This window comes from Chaetodon trifascialis, chromosome 23 (assembly GCF_039877785.1).
Source record: "Chaetodon trifascialis isolate fChaTrf1 chromosome 23, fChaTrf1.hap1, whole genome shotgun sequence".
NCBI lineage: Eukaryota > Metazoa > Chordata > Actinopteri > Chaetodontiformes > Chaetodontidae > Chaetodon > Chaetodon trifascialis.
In genome coordinates this window covers 1790373-1818027 of record NC_092078.1, presented here as the reverse complement: position 1 = coordinate 1818027, position 27655 = coordinate 1790373, and the positions used below count along the sequence as shown (strand labels likewise).

Below are 27655 nucleotides of genomic sequence, written 5' to 3'. Positions count from 1 at the left end.
AGCAGGAACTGATGAGGAGATAAGAAGAGTTTTGATTGACTGATAAACAAACAAACAAACAAACAAACAAACAAACAAACAAACAAACAAACAAACAAACAAACACTGTTTTATTCCTACATGAAGTCGACATTTGAATCCTTCTCTGCTGTCCAACCAGCTCACAGACAGTTCTGACCTCTCATGTGTCTCCATCGTCTTCAGGTGCTGAGCAATATACTGGTTCTGCAACGATCGACATCAGCCATTGTCCCATCACATATTATGGGGTGCAGTACACATCATTGTATGTAAGTAGGATGGAGCCTGATGCTGGAGAATATGTCTCTTTGTTCCATCTAGTGTCTCATTAAAGTCCAGTGCAGTGACACTGAATGTCTGAACATGAACTGATGGAGCATCCTGAAGCAGAGTGAGAGCTCTGACTGAAACCTCCACAACTCTCTGAGTCAAAGTTACGTTGGCTCTTTGGAGAAAAGGGATTTTATTGATTCACTTGTTGTGTCTCTCTGATTTCAACAGGTCACTGCCACGAGTGGGTCGGTCACAGCCTGTTTCGACAGCGATGGACTGGATTGTATTGTTGGACCTGCATTCAATGATGACACTTTTGATGTGGGCGATGTGACTGAGGATGAAACAGAACACCATCAGAATTTGGCAACTATTAGCACCACGCTAGATTGCACTGTGGAGTTGAGCTGGACTATGTTGATAATTCCTGTGAGTGTTGTTCAGTGTCATGACTCGATAAATTGAAACAAATTGTCAAGATCTTCTCGAAAACCTCTGGGAACAATGACAGAAACTCTTCTGTTGACTCTTTCCAGATGTCTGTGAGAATAAGTAACTTTGGCAGCCAAACAGCTGTGAAGTTAAAACCAAACTCATTTCCTGCTTCATTTGTGAGTATTATATCCCTGTATATATGTGTGTGTGTATGTGTGTGTGTAAGCTGTTGTGTGTAGGATTTGAACATTTGTGACTCTGGTGACTCCTAGTGGTGGTATGAAGAAAGACACTTGGAGAAACCAATGCACACTGCTTCCCCATCAGCCCTCACCCTCCCAAAGTGACCCAGTGACACAGACATGAAAGGACTGAAGGAAACACACAGACTCCACCAGTTTTCATCAGAGCTGTTTGATTTCTCCTCAACAATGTCTGATACCAGAATCATTTCAACATGCTATAATCATATCCAAACTCTACACAGCGTCCATGCAGCCATGTGAACGCAGCTTCCCCAGTCTGAGTCCAGACCAGGACCTTTGTTGCAGATCAACCCCATCTCATTTCTACTGTCAGTTATTCACATGAAGACAAGCATGGAGGCAAAAACACTTGAAGAAGTCTGCTCACAGTTACTTTTGACTCTGCAGTTGAACAAAGATAAGACAACACGTCATGTTTAGTTTGACAAGTGGACAAGACAGTGTCATTGTTCAGTCTGTTTGCATCATGTATGAATTCATCATCTCTGCTCTGTGATCGTAACATTGGTTTGTTTGTTGCCATCCAGAACTTTGACTTCAAGGTCAATGGTAGCACAGTCAAGACGGCGACTTTGAATGGCGGGAGTCCTACCTTTGAAGACATCAGCGGATGCAGACAGTCAGGTTGGGAAATCCACTGGATCCAAAAATCTATTTTGACTCCCTTAAAAACTAAACTCTTCTATTAATATGTTGCTGTCTTTTGTTGTTGCTGACAGTCTGTAAACTGAAAAGTGAACGATGACATTTTAACCTGATTCTTCACTTTGCAGGTGTTCTGTATTTCTATGGTGACCAGGTCAGTTCTGATCCAGACACCTGCTCCTCTAAAATCTGTGGTGAATACGCAACCATCCAGCCAAATGATGAATGTGGCTCCATGGAGCATTGTTATGGCAACAACAGGTAATTATGTGTGCTTCATGTTCACAAGAAAGAGCTGTGATGATACAAGAACTTGATGAGGACTTTTCTAAAACATTATTCATTCAGGGCCTTACGCTGTCTGTTCAGACTTGACAGCAGGAAGCTTTTAATGTGAAGCAGCAGCAGAAGGAAATGTTGGGTTTTCATCAGCAGTAACTCAATTCAGCTCAAATGCAGCTCTGATAGGAGCAAAGAGAAACAATGAGGCTGAAATCTGTGAGAGAAAAGCAAGAGCAGAAACATCTATGTATTGTGTTTCAGAGATATCTACTGAAGTATGCTAACCATCTAGCCTGGGTCCATCCCATCTTGTAAGACCACTTTGTGCCTCAAGAGGAATTAGTCTGATAGTAAAGCTCAGGCCTCTGGAGGTGGGCGCTGACTGATGGCTGACCTCCCTTTCGCTCCTCTGCCACTTCATGTGTTCACTGCTTGAACCCACTTTGTCTTCATCCTAAAGTCTTAGAGTCCGATTGGGAGTCACTATAAATCACCTCAGTACAGTTTTCACGATCATCAAACTGGTCTCTATCAGTCTTGGAGGCTGTGTTTGGTCCTGGTCAGGCCGTGTTCACCGAGTGCTCTTGAGCCTCGGTCTGCTGCTTCCTCGCCTGGGTCCAGTTCTGGTGCCCATCCCAGCATCACTCCCTGCCAGCATTCCCTGCTGGGTCCTCACATGCCAGGTTAACAAACATTCGTTACCCGGCGGTCTACAGCTGCTGTGCCAGCAGTTGAAACAACATCAACACTTTCCTGGTGCTCCAAGCTCCCAGTCCAGACCATTAGTTGCACGGCTAACTGAGCTAAGTAGCTAACAGCAGCTACAATAAGCAGTTGGCAAGCTGGCCCAATTCAGTGCTGCTACCAAGCAGAACTACAACAGTGTGGGTCGGTGCAGTTATCCTCCACTGTGAGGCTGCAGTGCAAAACTCCATCATCACTGCACCTTGCCACTAAAGGCAGACTATACCGAGGCCACGGCAAAACGCTGCCTGACCCCCAGCCAGTTTGAAAGCAGCTGGCACTTTATCTGCATCAGGGCTTTGAGGTTTGAACACAGCACAGTTTTCATTAACTGTGATGTTGATACTGAAATCAAAAGGTAGTGCAGTGTGATACTGGAGACAGTTCCATCACAACAGGAAGACATGTCCCTGGAATACTGGTCCAGGGAGTCCTTCAAGTCACTGCTGTTGGCTGATGTGAGCCAGGCCTGTGAAAACATGACAATCAAATATTACGCAGATAAATGTCTCAATGACGACATGAACATGAACACATGAAGACTTCACTCCTGCAGTTTGTTTGTTTGAGGGCCCCCTGGTGGTCGCGGCCCTCGGCAGCAGCTCCTGCTGATGGTGTTTGTTGTTTCTGTCCTTCTGTGCCTCCATCAGCTGCTTTTTTGACCCCATCTGCACTTTGAGCGGCCCCGCTGTCATCGACTTTTACGGTCATCTGAACTATGTCCAGGATCGGTGTGCATACACTCTGCTGTCGGGTTCGACAGTCTCTGGCCTCACTGTGGTGGGGTATTTCCGGGAACGCCGTCGTAGAGATGTGAGCTTTTTGGACAGTGTGACACTGCAACTGGACGGAGACGATGATGTTCACCTGGAACAAGGGGGGATAGTTAAGGTAAGCTACCTACAGCCACCGTCATGTCAGTGTGGACTTTGATCCCAAATCCTCGTCTCATCCTCTGCTGTGTCAGCTCTCATCTTTCTTCTTGGTGACATGAGAAGCAGTTATTTTAATACTGGTGAACTCGGTGGTTGCTGCAGTGAAAACAGCCTGTTTGTGTGTGTTTGTGATGATTGAACCTGTGTTTCCTCCACTTTGTCTCTCTGCTGTGATGCAGCTGGGAAACACAACGCAGACCATCAACGGCTCGACTGTGCTGTCAAACGGTGTGGAGGTCTCTGAGGACCAAACTGGAGTCACTGCTGTGAAGACAATCGACAACAACACTGTTTCTGTCTTCTTTGATGGCAACACCGCACAGATCTTCCTTCAAGGTACAGAAAGTAAAATCCGAGCACTCACCACACGGGATACAACAACCAACTGTGGTGCCCAGCACTCGTTTGGGGCATGAGGAATGTGAACTAAGCTGCATTTTGGTGAGTTGCCATGTTCATCCAGTTTGAACGTTGATGCTGATCTGACCCATATTCTGTCTTTCACTTGTCCAGGACCTAGTAGTCCACAAGTTGATGGTTTGTGTGCCAACTCCACGTCTGTGAGTGATCAGAGGATTCCTGACAACAGTACCCTCGAGTAAGACGTTGATCACAGTGTTTCAGTGGACGTTGTACTTTGTTTTTGAAATTCAGTCCCCTAACACACCTTCACTTGTCTGGAAAGTCAGTTTTTATGTTTTGCTCGATTCTGTTGATCTCACAACAATGACCATTTCCACAACTTGAATTTTAAATTATCTGGACACATCTTGAAAAAGATGAAGGTTCCTTTGACTTGTGGACTGAAGCAAAGACACAAAGCTCATGTGTGTCTGTAACACTCAGAAAGTGTGTTTGTGTGTATCTGAACAGTGAGAGCAGGTATCAGTCCTGACTTTATGTTGTGTGTCGCCCCCTAGCTGTGAGGTGCTGTACAATGACCCTGCTGACAGTTCGATCAACTGCACCGAGATGACTGAACAGTAAGCAGATGAAACAAACTCTCTGTGTTATAGTTTCATGTGTGTGCTAAATGTCATGTTACTGTCATGTTATATCACACGTATAATGTCATGTGATGTGAGGAGAGATGGAAGATAAACACACCTTAACTAAGATGATCCCCTTTTTTGGGGGGGGGGGGGGGGATTGACCAAAATTTTGTGTGAATAGAAATCTGTGTGACATGAAGTCTCAACAGCTGTTCCATGTTCAGGTTTATTCCCAATTACAAAATGTAACACAGTGTTGCACAGTGTTACCTATTTTAATAATAAAAATATGAATTAACCAAGACTAGACTTAACTGACACACTCATATAAAATCAGCAAAATAACAATGTAATAATATGTTTCAGGGCTCTACACCCTCCCCCATTAAAATAATGAAATGTTGGCAAAACATTTTTCCTTAGGTATAGAGGTATAAACGTTAGTTTAACACCAAGATAACACTTTTGAACACCTTCAGATGAGTACTGACTAGTACACAGTTACACAATCAGGCAAATAGCAATAACTACGCATCTGGTGACTACCACAGCATGACTACAGGATTGATAGTTAACTATTTCATTTCCCGTCTGATTGTATAGTCTTAATCTAATGGTACATTGGCAGGCCTCCCAAGTCCATTAAGTCACAAATGCAATAGCAACCATTCCAACATACTTAATGTACATTAACAGTATATATGCTTTAAGTGAGTACTTTTACTCACAGAATACCATTTCCATATCCGAAATCAATTTCTGGACAGTGACTAATTCATCACTGCAACTGTATTACTTAACAGATACCATCCAAAAAAATATGAACTTAAATTAGCATTAACTGTATTCGTGACTATGAATTCAAACAACTACTTCATCTTCAGGTCTACTTTGGTGGACTTTGGTACATCTTCTACTACTTAAGTGCGTTTTCCTTGTTCATTGTATGTAAGGATACATCTTGGTTGGCGTGTCCTTGTAGAACGTCTAGGTCTCTCAGATTCATGCTCATCCCCTGATGACACCCTGATGACATCCTCTTCACACACTTGGTGTTCTGGTTCTGGGATTTCCTCAGTGTCGGAATCTTGACTCTGAATCATGTCCTGCTCCTCATGCGTTGTCTCCTCCAATTGATCTCCATCTGGAGTAGTGCCTCCTCCATCACCATGGCTCCTTTCATCTGGAATGAATCTTTCACTCTGAACTTCCACTCTGGAAAGTTGTTTTATTGTGGGTTTGAAGACTGGAGCTCGTGGGTCAAGGTGAGTATTTTGACTGTGTCCAGGCATCCACAAAGCATATTCTTCCTCACTTGGACTTTCAGAGTCTCCATAGGATGTCGGAATCTTTACTCTTGGTTTTTTTTCTTTATGATCCTTACTTCTTTCTTTCAGGCTTTTGGTGCTGTGGCTATCAACAAAGTAAGGACAAAGTAATAGGAGATTTCTGTGTAGAGTTCTCTCTCTACCTTCTCCATCCAGAGGTTTCACAACATACACTAGACTATTTGCTTCTCTTCTTTCTTTGACCACATGCACCTTACTTTCCCAATAAGAACGTATTTTTCCTGTTCGTCCTCTCTCTGATAGGTTCCAGATCAGTACATGGTCTCCAGGTTCAAGAACAGAACTCCATACCTTCTGGTTGTAGTACTTTTGTCTTCTTTCACCAGCTTTCCTCATGTTTTGTTGTGCAGCATTATATGCTTCCTGCATTGATCCTCGCCATTTCTCAGCATAGTCTGCATGAGACTGTGGACTCGCTCCCTCTGAAACATCAGGTCAATGGGCAGAGTGGGCTCTCTCCCAAACAGCAGGAAAAAGGGGGGAAATCCTGTTGATTCATGGACCATGGAGTTATACGCGTGAACCATTTTGTTCAAATAGTCTTTCCAATTAGGGTTTTGTCTCTCCTCCAAGGTCTGCAGCATACTTAACAACGTTCTGTTAAATTGCTCTGCTGGAATGGACTGGGGGTGTTATGGAGTTGTCCTTGAGTGCTGTATACCACTGCAGCTTTGCAGTTTCTTAAACAACTGATTTTCAAACTCCTTTCCTTTCTCATAGGGGATTTCGGATGGGAATCCGAATCTCAAAATGAAGTCATCAAAGATTTTGTGTGCAGCTGTTTTGCCTGACTTATTTGGTGTTGCATAAGCCTGTGAAAACTTTGTAAAGTGGTCAACTATTACCAGAATGTATTCCACTCCACCTTTGCTTCTCTCCAGATGCAAATAATCAATGGAGATCATCTCAAGGGGTGCAGATGTTGTCATGCTTTGCAGAGGTCTTTGATTGCCTGTTTGGCTCTTTCTGTTTCATGCAACGGCACACTTTTGTCATGTAATGTTCAACTTCCTCTCCCATTTTTGTCCAAAAGAATCTGTCTCTGGCTAAAGATATCATCTTGTCAGCTCCTAAATGGCCCATCTCTTCATGTAGTTGCTGATATATTAGTGAGTTAAGCTTCTCAGGAACTACAAGCTGGGTTCAGGAGCTTGTCTTTTGTCGCAGGATTCCATCTTCATGTAAATGAAGTTAAGGAAACTCCCTCAAAAGGCGTTTCACTGTTGTTGACTCATTGATCTTATCTTTGTATCTCAGACGTTCATTCTGTTGTTTCAGAGTGATGACTCTATCACTTCATCCTCTCTTTGACCTGCCTGAATCTCTTCAGCTGGTATTGGCTTTTTCCTCACAATCACGATTGGTGATGAGTAAGAGGAGATGGACTTCCGGATCCATCCTCTGCTGAGTAGGTTTTGTATATGCTTTTTCACTCCCTCATACGATGACATCCTGTCTTCCCAGCCTTGCAGTTTGACTCTCTTAAGGAACCTTTCTGCTTTTTCAGTACTGAATAAAACGCTCTTACTTTTTTGTGTCCAACATCGAGGGCTAATCCAAGACACAAATTTGCTTGCAACTGATCTGTCAGTAGAGACATTTGTCTGTGCTAACTCTTCGATGACATTAAAACCTATTATTGGTCTTGCAAATGGGTCTGGTGTCATCAGTAAAAGCACTAACAGTTCACTGTCCCATTTACCACAGTAAGATCCAACACCCTCATCAAAGAGCTCTTGCACTGGTCGAATCTCAGTATCTGGCAAGTGTGTATTTTTCCAGTCCGTATCAACAATAGTCACTTGGGATCCAAAACTCCCAATGTTCACTGCTGCCACACTTGTAACATCTTCCCTCTGGATTTGATTTTTCACACTTAGAACATTTTCTTGGGTTTCATTTGGCACTATCAGAGTTGCTCTGCTTAGTTTTAGCTTGTTTGTCCTCCTCTTGTTTTGCATGTGCTTGGCTGTGACTAGCAACATGTGCAGTGAGGTTCTGTGAGTGCTTCACAGATTACTTTGTTACCAGCATCAAGCTTCTCAAGTGTAGGGTTGGGCTTAGTTGAGTGGCTTTTATTTTTCGTTACACCACTAAACTGCTCAGTTTCACTGCTCTCCTCTTCCTGAACCATGGCTACTTTCAAACCTTTTTGTTTGGTGACAGATGACAGTTTACTTCTCTCCACACTGTAAGCGTACTCATTTTCTCAAGTAACTTTTCGTCCTGTACAGCTGGGTCCTGGAGGTAAGTCTTGATATCTGCACGTACAGCATCACCTTGTAGCCCTGTCAACAATGTTTGCAGGAAATGGGTCTGTATGAGTTCAGGGTTGTACTTAAGTCCTATCTTGGCTCTCTCTGATGCAAACAGGACATTTGATAAAGTTCTGTGGCATCTTTCTCTACAAAGTGAGTCCTAAGGACTTGTCTTAAAGAGCTCAGTGATATTTTTTGTCTGCTCTCCAAGTAGCTCTTCACTTAATTTCAGGTGCAATAGACTGGATTACTGCTTCTACAATCTCACCTTCATCATAGCCTTTTTGTAGTCCACATTCAATCTGTCTTTGAAGACTGGTGAAGTTCAGAAAATCCAAATCTGCCGGCTGATCCTGCCGACTTCTCCCCCTACTGCGCCGCAACGTCCATCCTGGCGTACTTTTGTGAGTTTTGTGAGGTTTACCAAAATATCAAGTGCGTGCTCGCCTGCGCTGCACAAAAATACCACTGCTCAGGGTGCGCACCCTGCGCCCCACCAGCGGCGGGGACGAAAACAGAGCCCAATATCTCCTCGCTGGGCTGAAGTCCTAGCTCCTCACTTACCGCACTGAGATTAGTGTGTGATGAAGTTTAAAGTTTATTCTCAGCATCAGCCTGTAACGTTTCCCACTCACTGTCCATCTTTATTCACTCTTTGCATTACTCACAACTTGAAGAAACAAGTCTGATTTGCTGATTTTCCTTCCATGTGTGTCTTGTCTGCTGCATCGGTGTGCTAGTTGTTACTGCTAGCCAATACGACGAGCTGGCTCGGCTGCCCTCATTATCCAGGGTGATGAATTCTTCACGAAAAAACACCTTTTCTTATTAGCTGAAACTTGCTTGAACCGGGCGGAAACACCAAAAATCATGTTGCACTCTTAAAATGTACCATCAAGAAAACACGTCCTATCTCCTATTTTGCAACTTTTATTAACAAAAATGCCTCAGTTCAGTGCAAGCATATTTCACTTCAGCCTGCATAGCACGTCTGCATGACTCTTCCTCTTAAAGTCTAAGTACAACTTTTCTGTCTTCACAGGATCCCAGAAAGCAAAAATCCATTGAATCAACATTGAGATATGGTCATGGCTTAAAATTGAATCAACATTGATGTCAGACATTGAAAGTAACATTGAAAGCGCTCGTTATGATCAACATTGAAATAATGTTGAATTTTCAATCAGTCTAAACATTGATTCAATATTTATTCAACTACATCATTTTCAACATTGAAACAATGTAGAATTGTCAATTAATCTGAACATAGAATCAATATTGATTCATTTATAAATGCATTGAAATTACATTGATTCTACATTGCAACAATGTTATTAATTAAAGGACCATTACAGCACTTTTCAGCCTTCATCTGTAGGTTTTAAATATGCTTCATGCAAGGCAAATTGCATGAAGCATACGCGATTTGAAGCGTCATTTTGCTGGGCGACGCGATGGACGCGATGCGTGGCGCGATGGACGCGTTGGCCGCGAAAATCGCTCTCATCGTGTCGCCCCATCACGTTATCGCTTCATCGCTCGAGTTGAAATAATTGAACTTTTGCGGCGGATTCGCGTAAAGACGCGCTGCGACAGCCTATCAGCGTTGAGATTGTCATCGACGTGCTGACGTACGGACGTGGTCGACGAGAGAATGAAATGGCGGAAGAAATGTTGTTGTTGGGCGGGCTTGTCGTGCGACGCGATGACGCCGCAAGGGGTTTTTGTACCAGCGTCAAAACTGGAGCGTCTGGCGCGACGCGATTTCATTTGGAGCGCGATTAAATAATTTTCATCGCGTTTGGTGGGAACGTAGTGTTAGCCTGGCAGGGGGCAAGTAAAGCCTGGTTTATAATACACTGGGGGAAACCCTGAACCCTCAGCGTAGCCTCTGCACACGGACACACTAGCGTTAGCTAGCGTTATCTAGAATGCTAGCGCTAGCTAATGTTAACGACGCTAATAAGCTACAACCTCACGGTAATAATTCACAAAGTTGACATGCTGGTGAAAATACATTGTGTTCTCATTAGGACTTACCAGTTTGTCTTCTTTTGTCACTCGAAGGTAATAAAAGCTGCTAAAAGCTGCCAACTGTTGACTGGTTTGAACTGGTTTGGTCTCAGGAGAGAGCAAGTCTCGTGGGCGGGGGCACAGGTGCACAGCCACAGCATGCCATACATTGAAACCATGTCTATTTAATGTTGACATTTCAACATTGAAAACCCAGCATCTATACAATGCTGATTCAACAACATTTTTTTCAAATGTTGAAATGGTAGCTCTAATTAAACATTGAATAAACATAGATTTTTCAGCTTCAACCAAAAATAACCAATTTCACCAAAATTCAACGTTGAATCACTGTATTTTGCTATCTGGGGAGGTAAGTATACAGGTGAGTAATATTTTTAACCATTTTAATAATAAAAATATGAATTAACCAAGATACTTACTGTATTTAAATGAAATGTTTTTTAAGTGATATAAAATCAGCAGGATAACAATAAAATAATGTTTCAGGACACTACAACAGCACTGATTGGACATCATCCTTCATCTCTCTTTCTGTCTCTTCACATCTGTGGAACAGCTGTCTTCTCCTGAATGACACGTCCTTCACCACCTGTCACAACCACATCGATCCAGCCCCCTACATAGACGCCTGCATGGACACTTTGTGCAGATACCCTGCTGTGGACGGTCTCGACTGTCAGTTCCTGGATGCCTACGCCAGAGACTGCAGCCTGCGCATCAACGACACAGTGGACAGCTGGAGGTCAATGGCCGGCTGCTGTAAGACGTCTCTCACATCAGATCAATTCAACTCATCTAGTTTAATTCAAATGAAATATTCAGAAGAAGAAATAAGACTAAATCTGTGGATTGCAGAATATAAAAATCAAGGAGAAAGACAACAAATGGCTGACCTGAAAAAATCTTTGTCTCTAGTTTTTCAGTTCATCTTTCAGAGCCCAGTTTTCACAGCAGTTGTGGAGAATTGATTGATTGGTGTTGCAGTCCTTGTGTGTTTGACAGACTCAGCAGGTCATCTGCATTAGAAACAGTCAGTGTCTCCACTGAACTGTGTTTCTTTAGTGCCGCTTCATTATTGCAGTTTGTGTCATTATTCTTTACATGTGTCCCTCTCTGTCTGTCTTTCAGCCCCCCCTCAGCCCCTCTGTCAGGGAAGGATCTGCAGTGATCATGAGTTCTGTGCAGAGACGCTCAGCGGTGAAATCGGCTGCTTCTGTCGGGCCGTTTTTGCCTTCCCGTACAAATCCAATGACACTTTGGGTACGACAGCTGCGACACGACAACATGACTGACTCGTGCAGAGTCCTGATCCTCAGAGGATGGAGGGTTTTCTCACAGGGACACTTGTTTCACACAGCTGAGCTGTTGTGGAGCTGATGATAACTGACCTTCAGCACTCACTTTGACTGAATGTTTGTTATCAGGAGCACAGATGAGACTTCATTAACTCAGCTCTTCTTTCACCCTCGTGTCTTTTTCACTCTGATGGTATCAAACCACAAAAACTGGTAGTTTGCTTCTGAATGAAAGAACAGACAAAGGTCACCAAAGCAGGATTGAATGCTTTGACTTGTTTTTGTCCCTCATGCTGTAAGTGTCTGTCCTGTCTGTCCTCTCTAACATGGTCTTGTATTTGTCTCCCTCGTCTGTCCTGCTGGACGTTCAGGTGACCCGACGGTCTGCGAGACGAACTCAGCTTCACTTACTCTGGTCGGGTGTCTCCTGGAGGAGAAAGGCATCGACTACACAATCTTACACCTCAATGACCAGAACTGCACAGGTCAGATGGATGAGGAGGACCACATGGTGACCTTCAGCTTCGACAGCGGCGACCCCTGTGGGACGGAGGTCACGGTGGGTTCTCCATCACGTCTTTACTCTCAACCAGCAGCCAAATGTCTTCCAGCACTCTGCTGAGCTTCTCCTGCTCTCCTCTAGTTTGGGATCTTTCTGTGGGTTGGGCTTCAGCTCTGACCTCCTTGGTTTCTAGAGATGATGGTCATCTATGAAGCTTATTCTAGCCAGTCAACACCTCACAAATGTCACATTTTAAGGCTGAATGTAAAGAGTTGTGATGAATTTGTGAGGAACTTGTGCCGTAACAACGTCTGAATCTCCATCACCCTGCAGTCCAACAACAGCCTGCTGATCTACATGAACACCATCACAGCCCTGAACAGCCCCTCTGACAACATCACTCACCAGGACCAATTCTACATCGACTTCTCCTGCTTCTATGCTCAGCCAGATGTCAACACTGTGACCTTCAGAGTCAAAGATAGGTGAGTGGAGGCTGTTGTCTTTGTGTCGTGAAGAGGTTTGTGAGTATAAGACAGCTGAAGTGTGTTTGTTCTCTGCAGTCCTGTGATCCAGAAGATCACGTCTGGAACTTGGAATGCCAATCTGATCATGAAAGCCTACACCGACGCCAGACATACAGAAGCTGTGGACTCCAACACTGAAGTCCAACTGAACCAGAAGATCTGGGTGGTGCTGGAGACTGATGAGCTGGATGACGGTCTGGTCGCCGTGGTGACGGACTCCTGCTGGGTAACCAACCAGGCTGGGAGTCTGAGATACAACCTGATCAAAGATGGGTGAGATGAACACAGAGGTGGTAGCTGCTCGCTGCTGTCCAAATGAATCAGAAGCAGGGACTCGTTAATAAGTGTGTTTTTGACTCCTGAAGACAAAGTGTGCTCTGACGTGATGAATGTTTTCACGTTTGTGAGCAGCTGTGCGAACGACCAGACGGTGGATGTGGAGGAAAACGGAGAGGGAACGTCCAGCCGCTTCTCCTTCAACATGTTCCAGTTCTCCAGGAGCTCTTCTGACGTCTCTGTGCACTGCAACGTCAACCTGTGTGCCAACCTCAACCAGACCTGCGTCCCGGTACGCCTCCCAACACACACACACACACACACACACACACACACACACACACACACACACACACACACACACACACACACACACACACACACACACACTGATGAAACCGGCTGCTCATCAGTGGAAAACTGGACCGAACCTGAAGCCCCACAAATCCTTATGAAAAGCAGTTCCAGATGTGTCAGACTGCTGCTGAGCTTCCATCACCTTCACCAAAGACTTTCTTTCATGTCTTTGTTCACTCCTCTGGTCCTGATCTGTTTGACATGAGCTGCATCACTGTTGAACACTGTGCAGCTGAAAATACATTTAGATCAGCCAGAAACATTTGATGGCATTTTGCCTCCAGGTGGCGCTGCAGCAACATGGTTTAGTCCTTGTATGAAGTGCAAATATTCCCAGATTTAGAAATCAGATTGGAGGCCTTTAACTGTGTGTATTTATATTTACTTTACATCAGATTTTTATATATTTTCTCTTAGTACAATAACAAATGTAAAGGCTGGATGAAGGAGCGCTTTCTTCTCATTGTTCAAGTTTTTATTCAACATGTAAACATCAAATTGAAGGATACAGAAGGTGAGATGCTGCCATCATCCATGAGCAACAGTCCAGCACGAATGGACCAGTGTTGGTCTTCTGAAGTCTGCACTTCATGTCTCTCTGTCTTTAACTTCCAGGATTGCAGTGGAGGTCTTCGGAGACGCAGATCTGCTGGGTCCATATATTTGGACGAAGCCCCGGCCTTGATCACCATGACCTGGTCTAATTAGGTAAGACATGACTGTGCTGCTGACTGCTGACATCAGAGCAATATGCACTGATCTATGAAAGCATGAGTGAGTCTTTCAGTGTCTGTTGAGGACAGCTGCTTCAGGCTGTGAAAGTGTGTCAGAAGTTTCTCCATCAGTTGATGAAACCCTGCAGCCACCTGAAGGTAGCAGGACACACATGATGAATGATCTGCAGCCAGAGTGCTGTGCCAGTACTTCAGTGCCAAAGCCCGTATAGGTCGTCAGTGCACTTGGCTGAAATGAAACTGTGTTTAGCTTCATTCCCTGAAATCAATCCCAGCCTGCTACAGAACAACCACAAACACTTTTACACACATCAGACTGGTGGTTATACCTCAGCATTCTGCCTGTTAGTGTGGGAGACATGGGATTACTGGAGCTCATGACTGAATGGAAGAGGAAGGAAGAACCATGACACGAGTGATGTTTGATGACCTGATGTTGACGGTAAAAAGTGAGTGTGACAGAGAGGACAGGGAGGTTTTCCTGCTCAGCTTTCAGACTCATCACAAACAACAGAAGAAGAGAGTTGAAGAGTCACACCTGTTGGTTTCAGTCAGGATGCAGGTTTGCAGAAAAGACATCACTCACAGTTTGGTCCGGTTGTCTTCTCAGGTTGTCTCCACGGTGACTCGGACTGACTGACAGACTGTCGACCTTCATCATGATTCCTGAACGTTACTTGGTCCTAATGCAGAGCCTGATTGTGTGAAAGGATTAGCTCACTTGTCGCTGCTGTGAAGCCATGCTAGCTCACACTGATGAGGAGACACTGCTGATTGGATCCTTTAAAAGTCAATCTTCCATCAGAGCAGAGCATGTTAGCGTGACTCATTTCTCCATAACAAACCTGAGCTAATCTTTGATGGAGCGTCTCTGAGCAGAATGTGTCGCTGTGTCTTCCTCACTGCTTTACACACTGTAGACACAGCATCTTTTTATCTACTGGAACATGAAACTCTATACAAACATAATCACAAACTATATGGTGAAGGAAAGTGTGTGTAGGGAAGTTTGGGATCAACAACATATGTATCATCACGTTATTCATTCTATAGCAAATCAACACTTCTATCAATAACAATAATCAGATGTTATTCAGAACTACCAATGATTCTTAATGATTAAGTGTTGTCTGCATATTCGAGTGTGTGAGAGGAATAAAGGAGAGTTTTGGAGCAGTTCTCTTGAAGACACTTGTTAGAAAAGAGGCAGCCACGTGGACAGCACAGTATAAGTTTAAAATCCTAATAAATCCTAATCATATTTACCTTTTCATGCTTTTCTGGAGACAGCAGTTTCTGTCAGCTTGTGCCTGTAACATGATATCAGTTCATCACATCAGCTCACTTTGATCCATGGCTGAAAGAGAAGCTTTGCCACAACAAGCTTTAGAAGTGATCTCTGAGGAAAACAGTGAATTCAGTGCAAACGCAGCATCGACACACTGATGATTTACAGATTCCAGGTCAGTCAGAACTGATCTGTGTAGCCTCACTGTACCAACAATGTCAACACAAGACTGGATCCTGCTGTCGTTCTCAAAGACATTCACAGGTTTTCTAATTCAAGCTGCGACTCAGGACACCAACTACAACTAAATCTGAAATGTTTTTAATAATGACGAAACCTTAGTGACATTTCTATCACTTGTAAACTTTGCTGGAAAAACTTAATTTTGAACCATAAACACAAAACGGCTTCTTTTATAACTCAACATGATGTGATTTAACTAGTCAACAAGATAATATCCAGAACTGTGGCCTTCATGATACTGAGACATGAGTTATGCTGTTTCATTTTTATTATATTACTATTGTTCGCAACCAAAAAAATCAATAAAATGAGATGTGGGAAAATCAAAACTATGTCTTGGGTTCATTCTTCTGAAAATTTCAGCCACTTCTTGGTGAAATTGTCACAGCCTCTCACGTTGTTTAATTCATGTTGAAGATGTCGCTGAAACTATTACAACATTAACAGAAACATGAATTTAAACTGGAATGTGCATTTCCTGAAGAACGTGTGTGCGATTCCTTCCCACTTCAATGTGGACTGTTGCACATACCTACCAAATTCTGTGCTGACAGGTCTTTGCTACTGTGGTCATTTAAAGCTATTAAAGCTTTTGGTGTGGCGCCACCTGCAGGTGAAAGGCCATGGACTTTTGCAGAGATGTTGGGTGATGAAGATGCAGCCCAGTCGCCAGAATAAAATGTTGCCACTGTACGTTCCTACAGAGCAGGGATTCATTGAATGAGTACGTTTCACATGTATCACATGTGTCACAGTAACGTCTCTACAATCGGTATCAAAGGGACTTAGTTCAGGCTACCAGTACATGTAAAAGAGCAAAGATCTGCTCATGCAGTGATAAGATTTTTCATTGTGTCATTTACCGAAAGACAAATTATCCAAAATATGTCCCAAAGTAGGTCCTACTTGCAAGAGACTGACCGATTCACACGTCCTGATCTGCAGAACTTCAAATCTCTGAGTGATGGTCACAACCCACGGACTGAACCAAATCCTTTTTCCTGTTAAACAGACCATGCTGTCTGTCGATATTCACAGTTCATTCACCCCTTGTCTTAATTCAACAGAAGACAAACAAACCCCCTCGTATTTTAGATGTGCTGTTGTGGCCCGCTGTGCAGGGGAGGGCTGACGTATTGTGTATTATATTGAGGTGTTTTCTGTGCCTGTTTGTGTATGGTGGGAAACTTCTTTGTAAATAACTTGGAAAATTCAAGTCTAAAGAAGTAGCTAGGTATTAACAGTAAAATATAACTAGAAGAGACAAACAGAGGGTGGCTTATGAAGCCGGCTGATTAGGCAGAACGAGCTGCAGGTGTGCCAGGAGACCAGCGCTCCAGGAGATCGCCCCGCCCCTCAGCACTCGCACTGCAGGAAAAGGGAGAGAGAAGTCAGTGGGATCAAACACAAAAAACACAACAAAAACAGGACTACAACACTTATGGTGCGGTATGATCTTTGTCCAGGATAATTTTGCAAAAATGCCCATAATCAGCTTTTCTCTTGAAGTTCTGTTGGGGCTTTGCATTCCCACATCCACAGCCTCAACTCGCCTGGTCCCGTCCTGTCTCCACATGGCACCTCACACTGGTCCATCATCACACTCCATCTATCCATGACCTGGATCTCTTCCTTCATCTGTGTATCCTCATCACTCCACCTCTCACTCCTTCATCCCTTGCTCCTAATCCGCTCATCCCTTCATCCCCCCTTCCCTTGACCCTCATCCCTTCATCTCTTCATTCACCCTCATCCTAATGTATTATCCTTCAACACCTACGTTCTCCTGCATCCATAATATGCATTAAACCATTATAAATCCGTATCTTACCGACATGGTCTTTGTTTGTGGAAGTCACATTTTTGAGTATGTTTACAAATCTGTAATTTAACTTATAACTTATCCAACAAACGGGCTGTAACACAACTCAAGCTACAATACAACAATAATTATTCATGCAGTGTCTAATCCAAACCTGGTTCTGGAAATGGTGTTCTCACTTGGAGTTTGACATTACGTTTGTCTTATTATGTTACTGTATGAGAGTTTTCACGGTTCATCTTGTGTTTTGTCCTGAGCTGAGAGTGCCACCTGCTGGACTGCTGAGGAATTTTGATCCTTGACATGCTTTAATTTTTTTTTCTATTCAAATGTTGAGCTAACACAGAACTCAGAACTCAGTGTGTAACACCTACCCAGGAGTTACGAATGTGTTTGTGTGTAAGTTACCTCCACAAAAGTGTGTTTGAAGGAAGGAAACCCGAACACTTGTGGCTCTGACAAGTCCATCCTTCATGTGAACCATGCTGGTGCGCATGAAATTCAAATACACATTTATTCAATATAAATTAGTAGAGAAGAGGTATCTCAAGCAATACCCACCCACCCAAACAAATATATAAATAAATACTTAGTGACTGTAGCAAAAGATGTTTCTTTTTGATTCCAGAGAAAGAACCATTACCTTACAGTCACTAAGTTTTACACAACGCCGGTGCTCTCCAACAATCATTGATGTCATTTTGGCAGTCACTGACACCAGCATATATGGCATGCTATGGATCAACCACATCATCACTCCCTGTGCCTGAAAAAGAAGAAAATATAAAATGTAGTTCTTTCTTTACATGTACAGATGAATCACTTTGCAATACTAAAGACCAACAAAAACAAAACAAAACAAAAACAAAACAAAACAAAACAAAAAGACAAGACATACATGTGTATTTCAAACATATATATATATATTACTTAATTCAAATAATTAAGACTAAAGTGTTGCACTGTGGATTTGCTGTGGTTTTATGCTGCAAGAAATAAAATGCCTGTTAGGGAGAAGTGACACTAATAATAACACTACTACTACTACTACTACTACCACTATTAATAATAATAATAATAATAATAATAATAATGATTATAATATAATGTATCTTTCTCTTTGTGAGCCTAAAGAAAAACTGAAATTATTTCATGCTGTATTTTATAAGAACAAAATAATCATACTAGGCACAAACTCTTACAAGAGGAGAGTAGCATATGTTACATCTCCCAAGGTTGGTACCACAGCAATAAATTAATTTACAATAATAATAATAATAATAATAAAAATTAGTGCTGTCAGGCGATTAAAAAAATTAATCTAATTAATTAGAGGATTTGTAATTAATTAATCTAATTAATCGCATTTTAATCTCATATCTGCTAAAGGTCATCAAATAAAGAATTTGAATTCTAGGACATTACAATTCACTGACATTCACATTACAGCTGGTGAATTCTTTTCATCACTGTAGCTGGAAATTAGAGTCAGATGACGCTATCTGAAACGCCTTTTAGGCCCTCGTCTTCCACGATTGAAATCGGCCTGCAATCAGCAGCAACCCACTTTGCGATTGAGTTTGTCAGTTTTTCTGTTGTGGCTTTGCTCATTCGTTTTCCAAACTCAGCAAGTGTGGGTTGGCGGAGTGAGCTCACGGTAGCACTAGCGGCACGAGCAGCAACTACATGTTTAGCGTTTAAATGATAATTCAGGCTGGAGCTGCTACGGTGATAGGAAAATTCTTTTTTACACAAGGTACAAATCACTGCGTCCTTGTTAATAGTCCCGTCTTTGTTCTTTTTATAAATAAACTTGCCGTTCATCCATGTCTGTTGTCACCCTGCTTTTGACTAATGGCGCAGGTAGGATGCGACCTGCCACTGCAGCCTACGGGTCACTCAAAGGGCCAAATTTAAAATACTAGCGCATTGACTTGCCACTCATGTAGGGCTGGGCGATATGGCTGAAAACTCTATTGCGATATAAGTGTTTTATATTGGTCATATTGATAATTATTGATTTTTTAATGACCTATTTAAAATGAGGACCAGGAGAAAAATACATTCAATTTAAACATTTTTATTTTAAATTGAACCTTCCTCTGATTATAATCCCCTCAGCTATAAAGGCAGAAAGGAAAGGAAATGTCAACACAACCATGGAAAACACAAATAATAAATGTAAAAAAAAAAGTGTAAAAATGTAAACAGAGAGAAACCTGAAAACTTTTTTTCTGCAGGTTTAGTGCAGAAAGTTCACAGGTGATTCACCTTCTGCTGAATAAAATGTTTTCAGATATGTGCAGTGTTTTGGAAACATAGCAGAAACTGAGGTGGACTTGACTGAATTATAAAACCAGCCTAGACATATGAACAACTTTAGTCACTCTTCTTACTCTAAACAAACATGAACTATTCAACTATATTTTAATTGCAAGTGTGTTTTTTTTTTTTTTTTTTTTAAAGCACGTGTAAGAGCTGTTTGTAAGCTGGCTTCTCCTCAGAGCTCAGTGAAGCATGTCTTTAGCTATATGATACGCCGCTGCCTTCGTTACGTCTTCGTGCCTTTTAGATGATTTGTCATCAGGCACTGAAGCAGATACCTCTGCATGGTGGTCTGCTGCTTGTGCGGTGGTGCTGCGGTTGGCGGACGTTGGCGAATACGGCTGCGCTCCAAAGAGTGAGCGCGGCTAAGGTGGTTCAATAAGTTTGTGGTGTTACTGGTCTTGGTGGGGACGAAAGTCTTGCATAAGTTACAGACCACATTGGTCTGACTACGGTCCGACTTATAAAATCCAAAAAACTCCATACTGGCGAGCTGACTTTCCCTGTTTTATCGACGATTTCTTCGCTCGCTGCAGCGCTCACTTTCTATTTCTCATCTCACTCCTCACGAAGCATCAAACTCAAGACAACGCGATGGTGCAACTGAACTTGATAATGTTACATGATTGGCGTGTTAGCGTCTCTCTCACTGATCAGCGATTACTCCCTACGTTACTCGGTTACCTGAGAGCGAGTGCCTTTGTTCATGCAACCAACCTCGCTTCACAACTTCACGTTTCTTCCGACGAAGAAAAAAAAATTATCGAGTGGTTTATCGAACGCATTTTTTATTGATATTGACGACGCGTCTATCGCGAGACATATTGCTATTGTTTTTATCGCCCAGCCCTACACTCATGATTAATTGCGTTAATTTTTATAGCGCGTTAATTTGCAGCGTAATTAATTCATCAATCTAATTAACGCGTTAAACTGACAGCCCTAATAATAATAATAATATTGTAATAAATGTGGGTTTTGTCTTTAGCAACAAATGCCAGAAATGTCAGAATCCTTGAACACACACACGCACGCACGCACGCACGCACGCACACACACACACACACACACACACACACACACACAGAGGAAGACAGCGTACAAAAAGGACAATCTTTATTAGTCACGCTTAACCAAGTCATAAAAGGAGTGGAGAGCTACAACCAGGTAAGACGAAGATCACGGGGGAACATGTTAGACTCCCTTGAAGCCGCATCGCACACCCACACTTAACTTAAGACACGCTATTTGATCACAGCACGCAAGTTGAAGAACCACTACACACAAGGCTAGTTTCACTAGCTTCAAGGCAATTCAATTCAATTCAATTCAATTCAATTCAATTCAATTCAATTCAATTCAATTCAATTCAATTCAATTCAATTTTATTTGTATAGCGCCAAATCACAACAGAAGTTGTCTCAGGACACTTTCCATATAGAGCTGCTACAGACCAAGCTCTTTTATCTACAAAGAAACCAACAATTCCCCCATGAGCAAGCACTTGGCGACAGTGGCGAGGAAAAACTTCCTTTAACAGGCAGAAACCTCAGACAGAACCAGACTCTGGGTGGGCGGCCATCTGCCTCGACCAGTTGGGTGAGAGAGGAAGAGCAAGAGAGGGAGAGTGAGACAGACAGACAGACAGACAGACAGACAGACAGACAGACAGAAATGCAGTCAGAGAGAGAGAGAGAGAGAGAGAGAGAGACAGAGAGACAGACATGCAGTCACAGTAACAGTGACAGTGGATGTAATAACAGCAGTAGCAGTTGCAGTGGATGTCAGGCAGGGCCAAGGCAGGAGACGCAGCTGAAATCCACAATCCAGATTCAGCCACTGTCCATGGGAACCTGCAAGACGACAAAGCACAGAGACTCCGGGGAAGGAGCTAAGTTAGTAACACGCCATGGTAGGACATGAAAGCGTGCAGATGGAGAGGGACAGAAGGACAGAGGAGCTCGCTGTATCTTTGGATGTCCCCCGACAGTCTAATCCTATAGCAGCATAACTAGGGGCTGGTCCAGGACCAGCCTGAGCCAGCCCTAACTATAAGCTTTATCAAAAAGCAGAGTTTTAAGCCTACTCTTAAATGTAGAGACAGTGTCTGCCTCCCGGACAAAGACTGGAAGATGGTTCCACAGGAGAGGAGCTTGATAGCTAAATGCTCTGACTCCTGTTCTGCTTTTTGAGACTTTAGGAACCATAAGTAGACCTGCATTCTGGGAACGCAGTGTTCGAGTAGGGCAATAAGGTACTATGAGCTCTTTAAGATAAGAAGGTGCCTGGCCATTTATGGCTTTGTAAGTAAGGAGGAGAATTTTAAACTCTATTCTAAACTTTACAGGGAGCCAGTGCAAAGTGGCGAGTATTGGAGAAATATGATCTCGCTTCCTGGTTTTTGTCAGAACACGTGCTGCAGCATTCTGGAGCAACTGGAGAATATTCAGCAACGAATTTGGGCAGCCTGATAGTAAGGAATTGCAATAATCCAGCCTGGAAGTTACGAATGCATGGACTAGTTTTTCTGCATCATTTTGAGACAAAATATGCCTGATTTTTGCGATATTACGTAGGTGAAAAAAGGCAGTCCTTGAAATTTGTTTAACATGGGAGTGAAAGATCAGAAAATTGCAGGTCATCCAGGTCTTTATGTCATGAAGACATGCTTGTAGTCTAGTTAACTGACTGGTTTCTTCCGGCTTCATTGATAAATATAGCTGGGTATCATCTGCATAGCAATGAAAATTTATTGAGTGCTTCCTGATAATCTTACCTAAAGGAAGCATATATAAGGTGAATAGAATTGGTCAAAGCACAGAACCCTGCGGAACTCCATAGCTGACTTTAGTGAGCACAGAGGAGTCGTCATTAACGCGTACAAACTGAGACTGATCTGACAAGTAGGATTTAAACCAGCTTAGCGCAGTTCCCTTAATGCCAATGAAATGTTCCAGTGTCTGCAATAGGATGCCATGGTCAATGGTGTCAAATGCAGCACTAAGATCCAATAAGACTAGTACAGAGACAAATCCTTTATCAGATGCAATTAGAAGGTCATTTGTAACTTTAACCAGTGCTGTCTCTGTGCTATGATGCACTCTAAATCCTGACTGGAAATCCTCGAATAAACTATTCTTGTTTAGAAAGTCGCACAGCTGATTGGCAACTGCTTTCTCAAGAGTTTTTGAGAGAAAGGGAAGGTTGGATATCGGTCTATAGTTGGCTAAAACCCCTGGATCAAGAGTAGGCTTTTTCAGTAGCGGTTTTATCACAGCTACTTTAAAGGACTGTGGTACGTAGCCTGTTGATAAAGAGAGATTGATCATGTCTAAAACTGAAGAGTCAATTAGAGGTAATACTTCTTTAAACAGCTTAGTCGGGATAGGATCTAAAATACAGGTAGATGATTTTGATGATGAAATTATTGAAATTAGTTGGTGAAGGTCAACAGGAGTAAAACAGTCTAAAACTGCGACAGACTGAGTAACAGTTTCTACGATTTCTGCGTTTGAAGACAGAACAGTACCTGTTAACGGCAGGAGTCGATGAATTCTGTCTCTAATAGTTAGAATTTTATCATTAAAGAAGCTCATGAAGTCATTACTGTTCAGAGCTAAAGGAATACATGGTTCAATAGAATTATGGCTCTCTGTCAGCCTGGCTACAGTGCTTTCCTGTATATTTTAAGACTGTCTTGCCAGGCGGACCGAAATTCTTCCAAATTGGTAGAACGCCATTTCCTTTCTATTTTCCGTGAAGTTTGCTTTAATTTGCGGGTTTGAGGAGTATACCATGGAGCTAACCTCCTCTGTTTAATTTTCTTCTTTTTTAGGGGAGCAACAGAGTCAAGTGTCATACGCAACGATCCTGTAGCACTATCAACCAGGTAGTCAATCTGGGAGGGACTAAGGTTAGCATAAGACTCCTCTGTTGTATTGAGACATGGCATTGAATTAAATGCTGATGGGATCATATCCTTAAATTTAGCTACAGCACTATCAGACAGGAGTCTGGTATAAGAATTTTTGCGTAGTGGCTGGTAGTCTGATAATATGAATTCGAAAGTTATTAAATGATGGTCTGATAAAAGAGGATTCTGTGAGGAGACTATTCAGTCTTCGATTTCAATGCCATATGTCAGAACAAGGTCGAGGGTGCGGTTAAAACAGTGAGTCGGTTCATGTACATTCTGGCGGAAGCCAACTGAGTCTAATACTGAGATAAACGCAGTGCTAATTCTGTCATTATCAACGTCGACATGTACATTAAAGTCACCTACAATAATTACTTTATCTGCTTCAAGGACTAAACTTGATAGAAACTCAGCTATAAATTCGGAGTAAGGACCAGGAGAGCGGTATACTACAACAAATAAAAGTGGCTGCACTGTTTTCCATTTCTCATGAGAAAGAGTGAGAACAAGGCTTTCAAATGAGTTATAGTCGAGTTTAGGTTTAGGGTTGATCAAAAGGCTTGAGTCAAAAATGGCTGCAACTCCACCTCCTCTGCCGCTGCCTCGAGGAATGTGGGTATTAATATGGCTCGGAGGAGTAGCTTCATTTAGGCTCACATACTCTTCAGGACACAGCCAGGTTTCAGTCAGACAAAATAAATCAACAATATGGTCTGATATTAACTCATTAACAGCTTTAGAGGACAGAGATCTGATGTTAAGGAGTCCACATTTAATTCTCCTATCTTGTTGTACTATTGCAGAGGTTGTTCTAATTTTAGATTCTTATGTTTAACTCCTCTTCTCTGTACTTTTGGTTTACTTAGTTTACGTGGTCGGGGGGCAGACACAGTCTCTATGGAGTGTTGGGTGGGTAACTGCTCTAATGGAGGCGCAGAGAAGCGTGTAGGACTGCAGCTCTGCCTCCTGGTCTCAACTCTGAGTTGTCAGGGGTTAGGTTCATAAATAAAATCGGTCAGATTTCTAGAGATGAGAGCCGCTCCCTCCAAAGTGGGATGGATGCCGTCTCTCCTAATCAGACCAGGTCTTCCCCAGAAAGTCTGCCAATTATCAATGAAGCCCACACCGTTTGCTGGACACCACCTCGACAGCCAGCGATTGAACGATGACATGCGGCTAAACATGTCATCACTGGTCAGATTTGGCAGGGGTCCAGAGAAAACTACGGAGTCTGACATCGTTTTAGCATATGTACACACCGATTCCACATTAATTTTAGTGACCTCCGATTGGCGTAACCGGGTGTCATTACCGCCGACGTGAATAACAATCTTACGGTATTTATGCTTATCCTTAGCCAGCAGTTTCAAATTTGATTTGACGTCGCCCGCTCTGGCCCCCGGCAGGCATTTGACTATGGTCGCTGGTGTCGCTAACTTCACATTTCTCAAAATGGAGCTGCCAATAATCAGAGTTGGTTTCTCAGCGGGTGTGTCACCGAGTGGGTAGAACCTGTTAGAAACATGAAGCGGTTGGTGGTGACCCGTGGGCTTCAGCTTGGGACTATGCTTCCTTCGAACAGTCACCCAGCCTCCCTGGTTTCCCAGCTGCTCGGGAGCTGTCGAAGGACGGCTAGCCGGAGCTGCACTTGGTCGGTCCGCACCGGCTACGGGGGCCTGGCTAACTATAGCTAATGGTTTTGTTTCCATGGTGCGGAGCCGAGCTTCCAATTCACTAAGCCTCGCCTCCAACTCACCAAATAAACTACATTTATTACACGTACCAGTATCACTAAAGGAGGCAGAGGAGTAGCTAAACATGTGACACACCAAGCAGGAGAGAGCTGGAGAGGGACAGAGAGAAGCCATCGCTAGCTGCTAGACTAAACTGGTATAGCTAGCAGAGCAGACAAGCGCGTAGACAAATAAAATTGACGGTCGCTAAATAAACAGACTTATGGGTGCTTGAGCAGAACTAATGTTACTCTATAGCGCGGATAAAAGGCCGCTGTAACAAAACACAGAGCAAATTACACTCAGAGGAACAAGAGCGACAAACGCACACTACTCGTAAGGCAGCAACCAGAAACAGGAAGTGAGACGATACGCTTACCTCAGCACGTCAGCACACACCTGTGAATACAGTACGCTAAGTTGAAGGACCACTGCACACAAGGCTAAACTTTTAGCATAAGGCAATACCACCCAGGTATGCTAACACTCTCTGATTGGAGGCACTGCAACACAATTTAACTTCAAAGGAGAACCATACAGCATCCCACCCGTAGGCTCATCACTCCCCCACAGCAACCCTCCCACTCCACACTATTAAAATAGTGCACAATAGCTATGAAAAAGATATATAATGTTCACAGAAATGTACTTAACTCGCCTACTTGGCGAGACCCTCCCCGGGGTTTGAGCTTGTGTTGCCGTCCAATTCCCCGGGAAAACGGCTTCGCTAGATGGCGAGAACAAGAACCGGCTGGTGGCAGTGTCAACGTTACAGCAGGCAGCAGAGACAATGTTGCAGCAGGAAGCAGCGGCAGTGTTACAGCAGCATCACAATAGGCCGTTTCTCAATATGCGCTCTTCTCTGTACTTGTGTTCTTGTGTGCTTGAGAAACATCATCACTCTGAGTCCAAGTACTGTTCCAATTCAAAAGTTCGCATCTCACCAAGTACACTCAAATACCTGGATGTGTTCTTGCCCCTCCCATTTTATTGAGGATGCATTGGGTGGTGACTTGTGTGGACTTGGGGCAGCCACGTATCCCAGAATGCATTTCGTAGCAACCATGGTGGAGGAGAGGACTCACAACTATAAGTTACAAGTTTCGAAATACTGCTGTTTTAGTAGTACGGAATGTGGTTTTAAGATTATTTTATGTGAGCAAGTAGATGTTAAAACTTAAAATCTGTGGTTGATTCAGCACGATAGCGCCTACTTTAAAATTTGCTCCAAAGTTTTCGGAGATGTGTCGTCCTGCTAATGTCATTAAGTACGCTGCCATCCCAATTTCAGAATGACCGTCCTGCGTCCTCCCATCCTGGAGAGACTGTACTCCCAAGTTGAACTCGCTAAGTCCGAACTGCCAAGTTTGTAAGTCCGAACTTGGCGTACTTGGTATTGAGAAACAGCCTATGTAAGTAATAATTCTCACAAAAGTGATTGCACCTTTTTAGTGTACCACACATATACATGGCCAAAACAGAAAGTGGTGTCTGTGCACTTAAAGTCAATGTAAACTCTAGGTTTTATGTTTCTCTGTGAGAAGCTATTGTAATTGTCCTAATCATTGTTAGACACCTAGTGTGTTTATCGAGTAAAACAGCTGAACTGGATGTACATGTATAATAACTTCAGACTGTCTGTCCCACAGTGTAATATTGTACATTCAGTATTTGTGGACAATCAAGAATGAGTTCAGACAGATTTTTTTTTTTTACATACAACTAAACAATATTACATTGACACCTATGATAGTGTTGCCAACATAACAGCATACATAAATCAATAACGTGATCTGAGCTGTAGAACTCTCCCCTCATTAGGGGAGCAGCGGCGGTTTGGTGGAACAGTGAGACAGTGGCAACACTGTCGCCTCACAGCTAGGAGGTCCCAGGTTCGATTCCAGCTGTGGGCGCCGGGGGCGTGCCCTCCACCATGCCGGTGGCTGCTGCTCGAGGAAAAGGGCCTTTCTGTGTGGAGTTTGCATGTTCTACCGTGTTCACCTCGAGTATCCTCCATAAAATATACCCCCACTAAAAACATGCAAGAAGATCACCACCTGACCAATGGTGACGAAAAAAGAGCTGGGTCCCTGGGCGCCGCTGTCAGCTGTCAGCCCACCGCTCCTAGTCTGCTGCGGAGGACGGACGGACAATGGATGGGTCAAATGCGAAGGCAGAATTTCAAGAAGCATGGCATGTGCATGTCCTGTGTATGTAGTGTGTGTGAGATAAAATAAAATAAAGTATGTTTCTTCTTCTTCTTCTTCTTCTTCTTCTTCTTCTTCTTCATTATTAACTTTACATTCAGATACCTTCAGATTCAGTTACCTGTGGTGGTGCTTCCTTCAGGCTTGTTTTCTGCACCTTTATGTTTCCTGCAGTGTCGTACTCCCAACAGCA

General features: G+C 43.1%; 1 protein-coding gene across 1 annotated transcript in view; it reads left to right on the top strand.

The window, feature by feature from the left end:
• LOC139351740 (alpha-tectorin-like) overlaps positions 1-27655 on the top strand; it is a 44520-nt gene that overhangs the window by 14590 nt on the left and 2275 nt on the right. The window contains exons 4-15 of the mRNA XM_070993745.1: positions 1523-1619; positions 1769-1901; positions 3317-3557; positions 3781-3937; positions 4115-4199; positions 4522-4584; positions 10794-10996; positions 11366-11497; positions 11904-12091; positions 12368-12519; positions 12598-12834; positions 12973-13129. Of these exons, the coding sequence (XP_070849846.1) occupies positions 1523-1619; positions 1769-1901; positions 3317-3557; positions 3781-3937; positions 4115-4199; positions 4522-4584; positions 10794-10996; positions 11366-11497; positions 11904-12091; positions 12368-12519; positions 12598-12834; positions 12973-13129 (1845 nt within the window). The remainder of the gene's footprint in view (positions 1-1522; positions 1620-1768; positions 1902-3316; positions 3558-3780; positions 3938-4114; positions 4200-4521; positions 4585-10793; positions 10997-11365; positions 11498-11903; positions 12092-12367; positions 12520-12597; positions 12835-12972; positions 13130-27655) is intronic.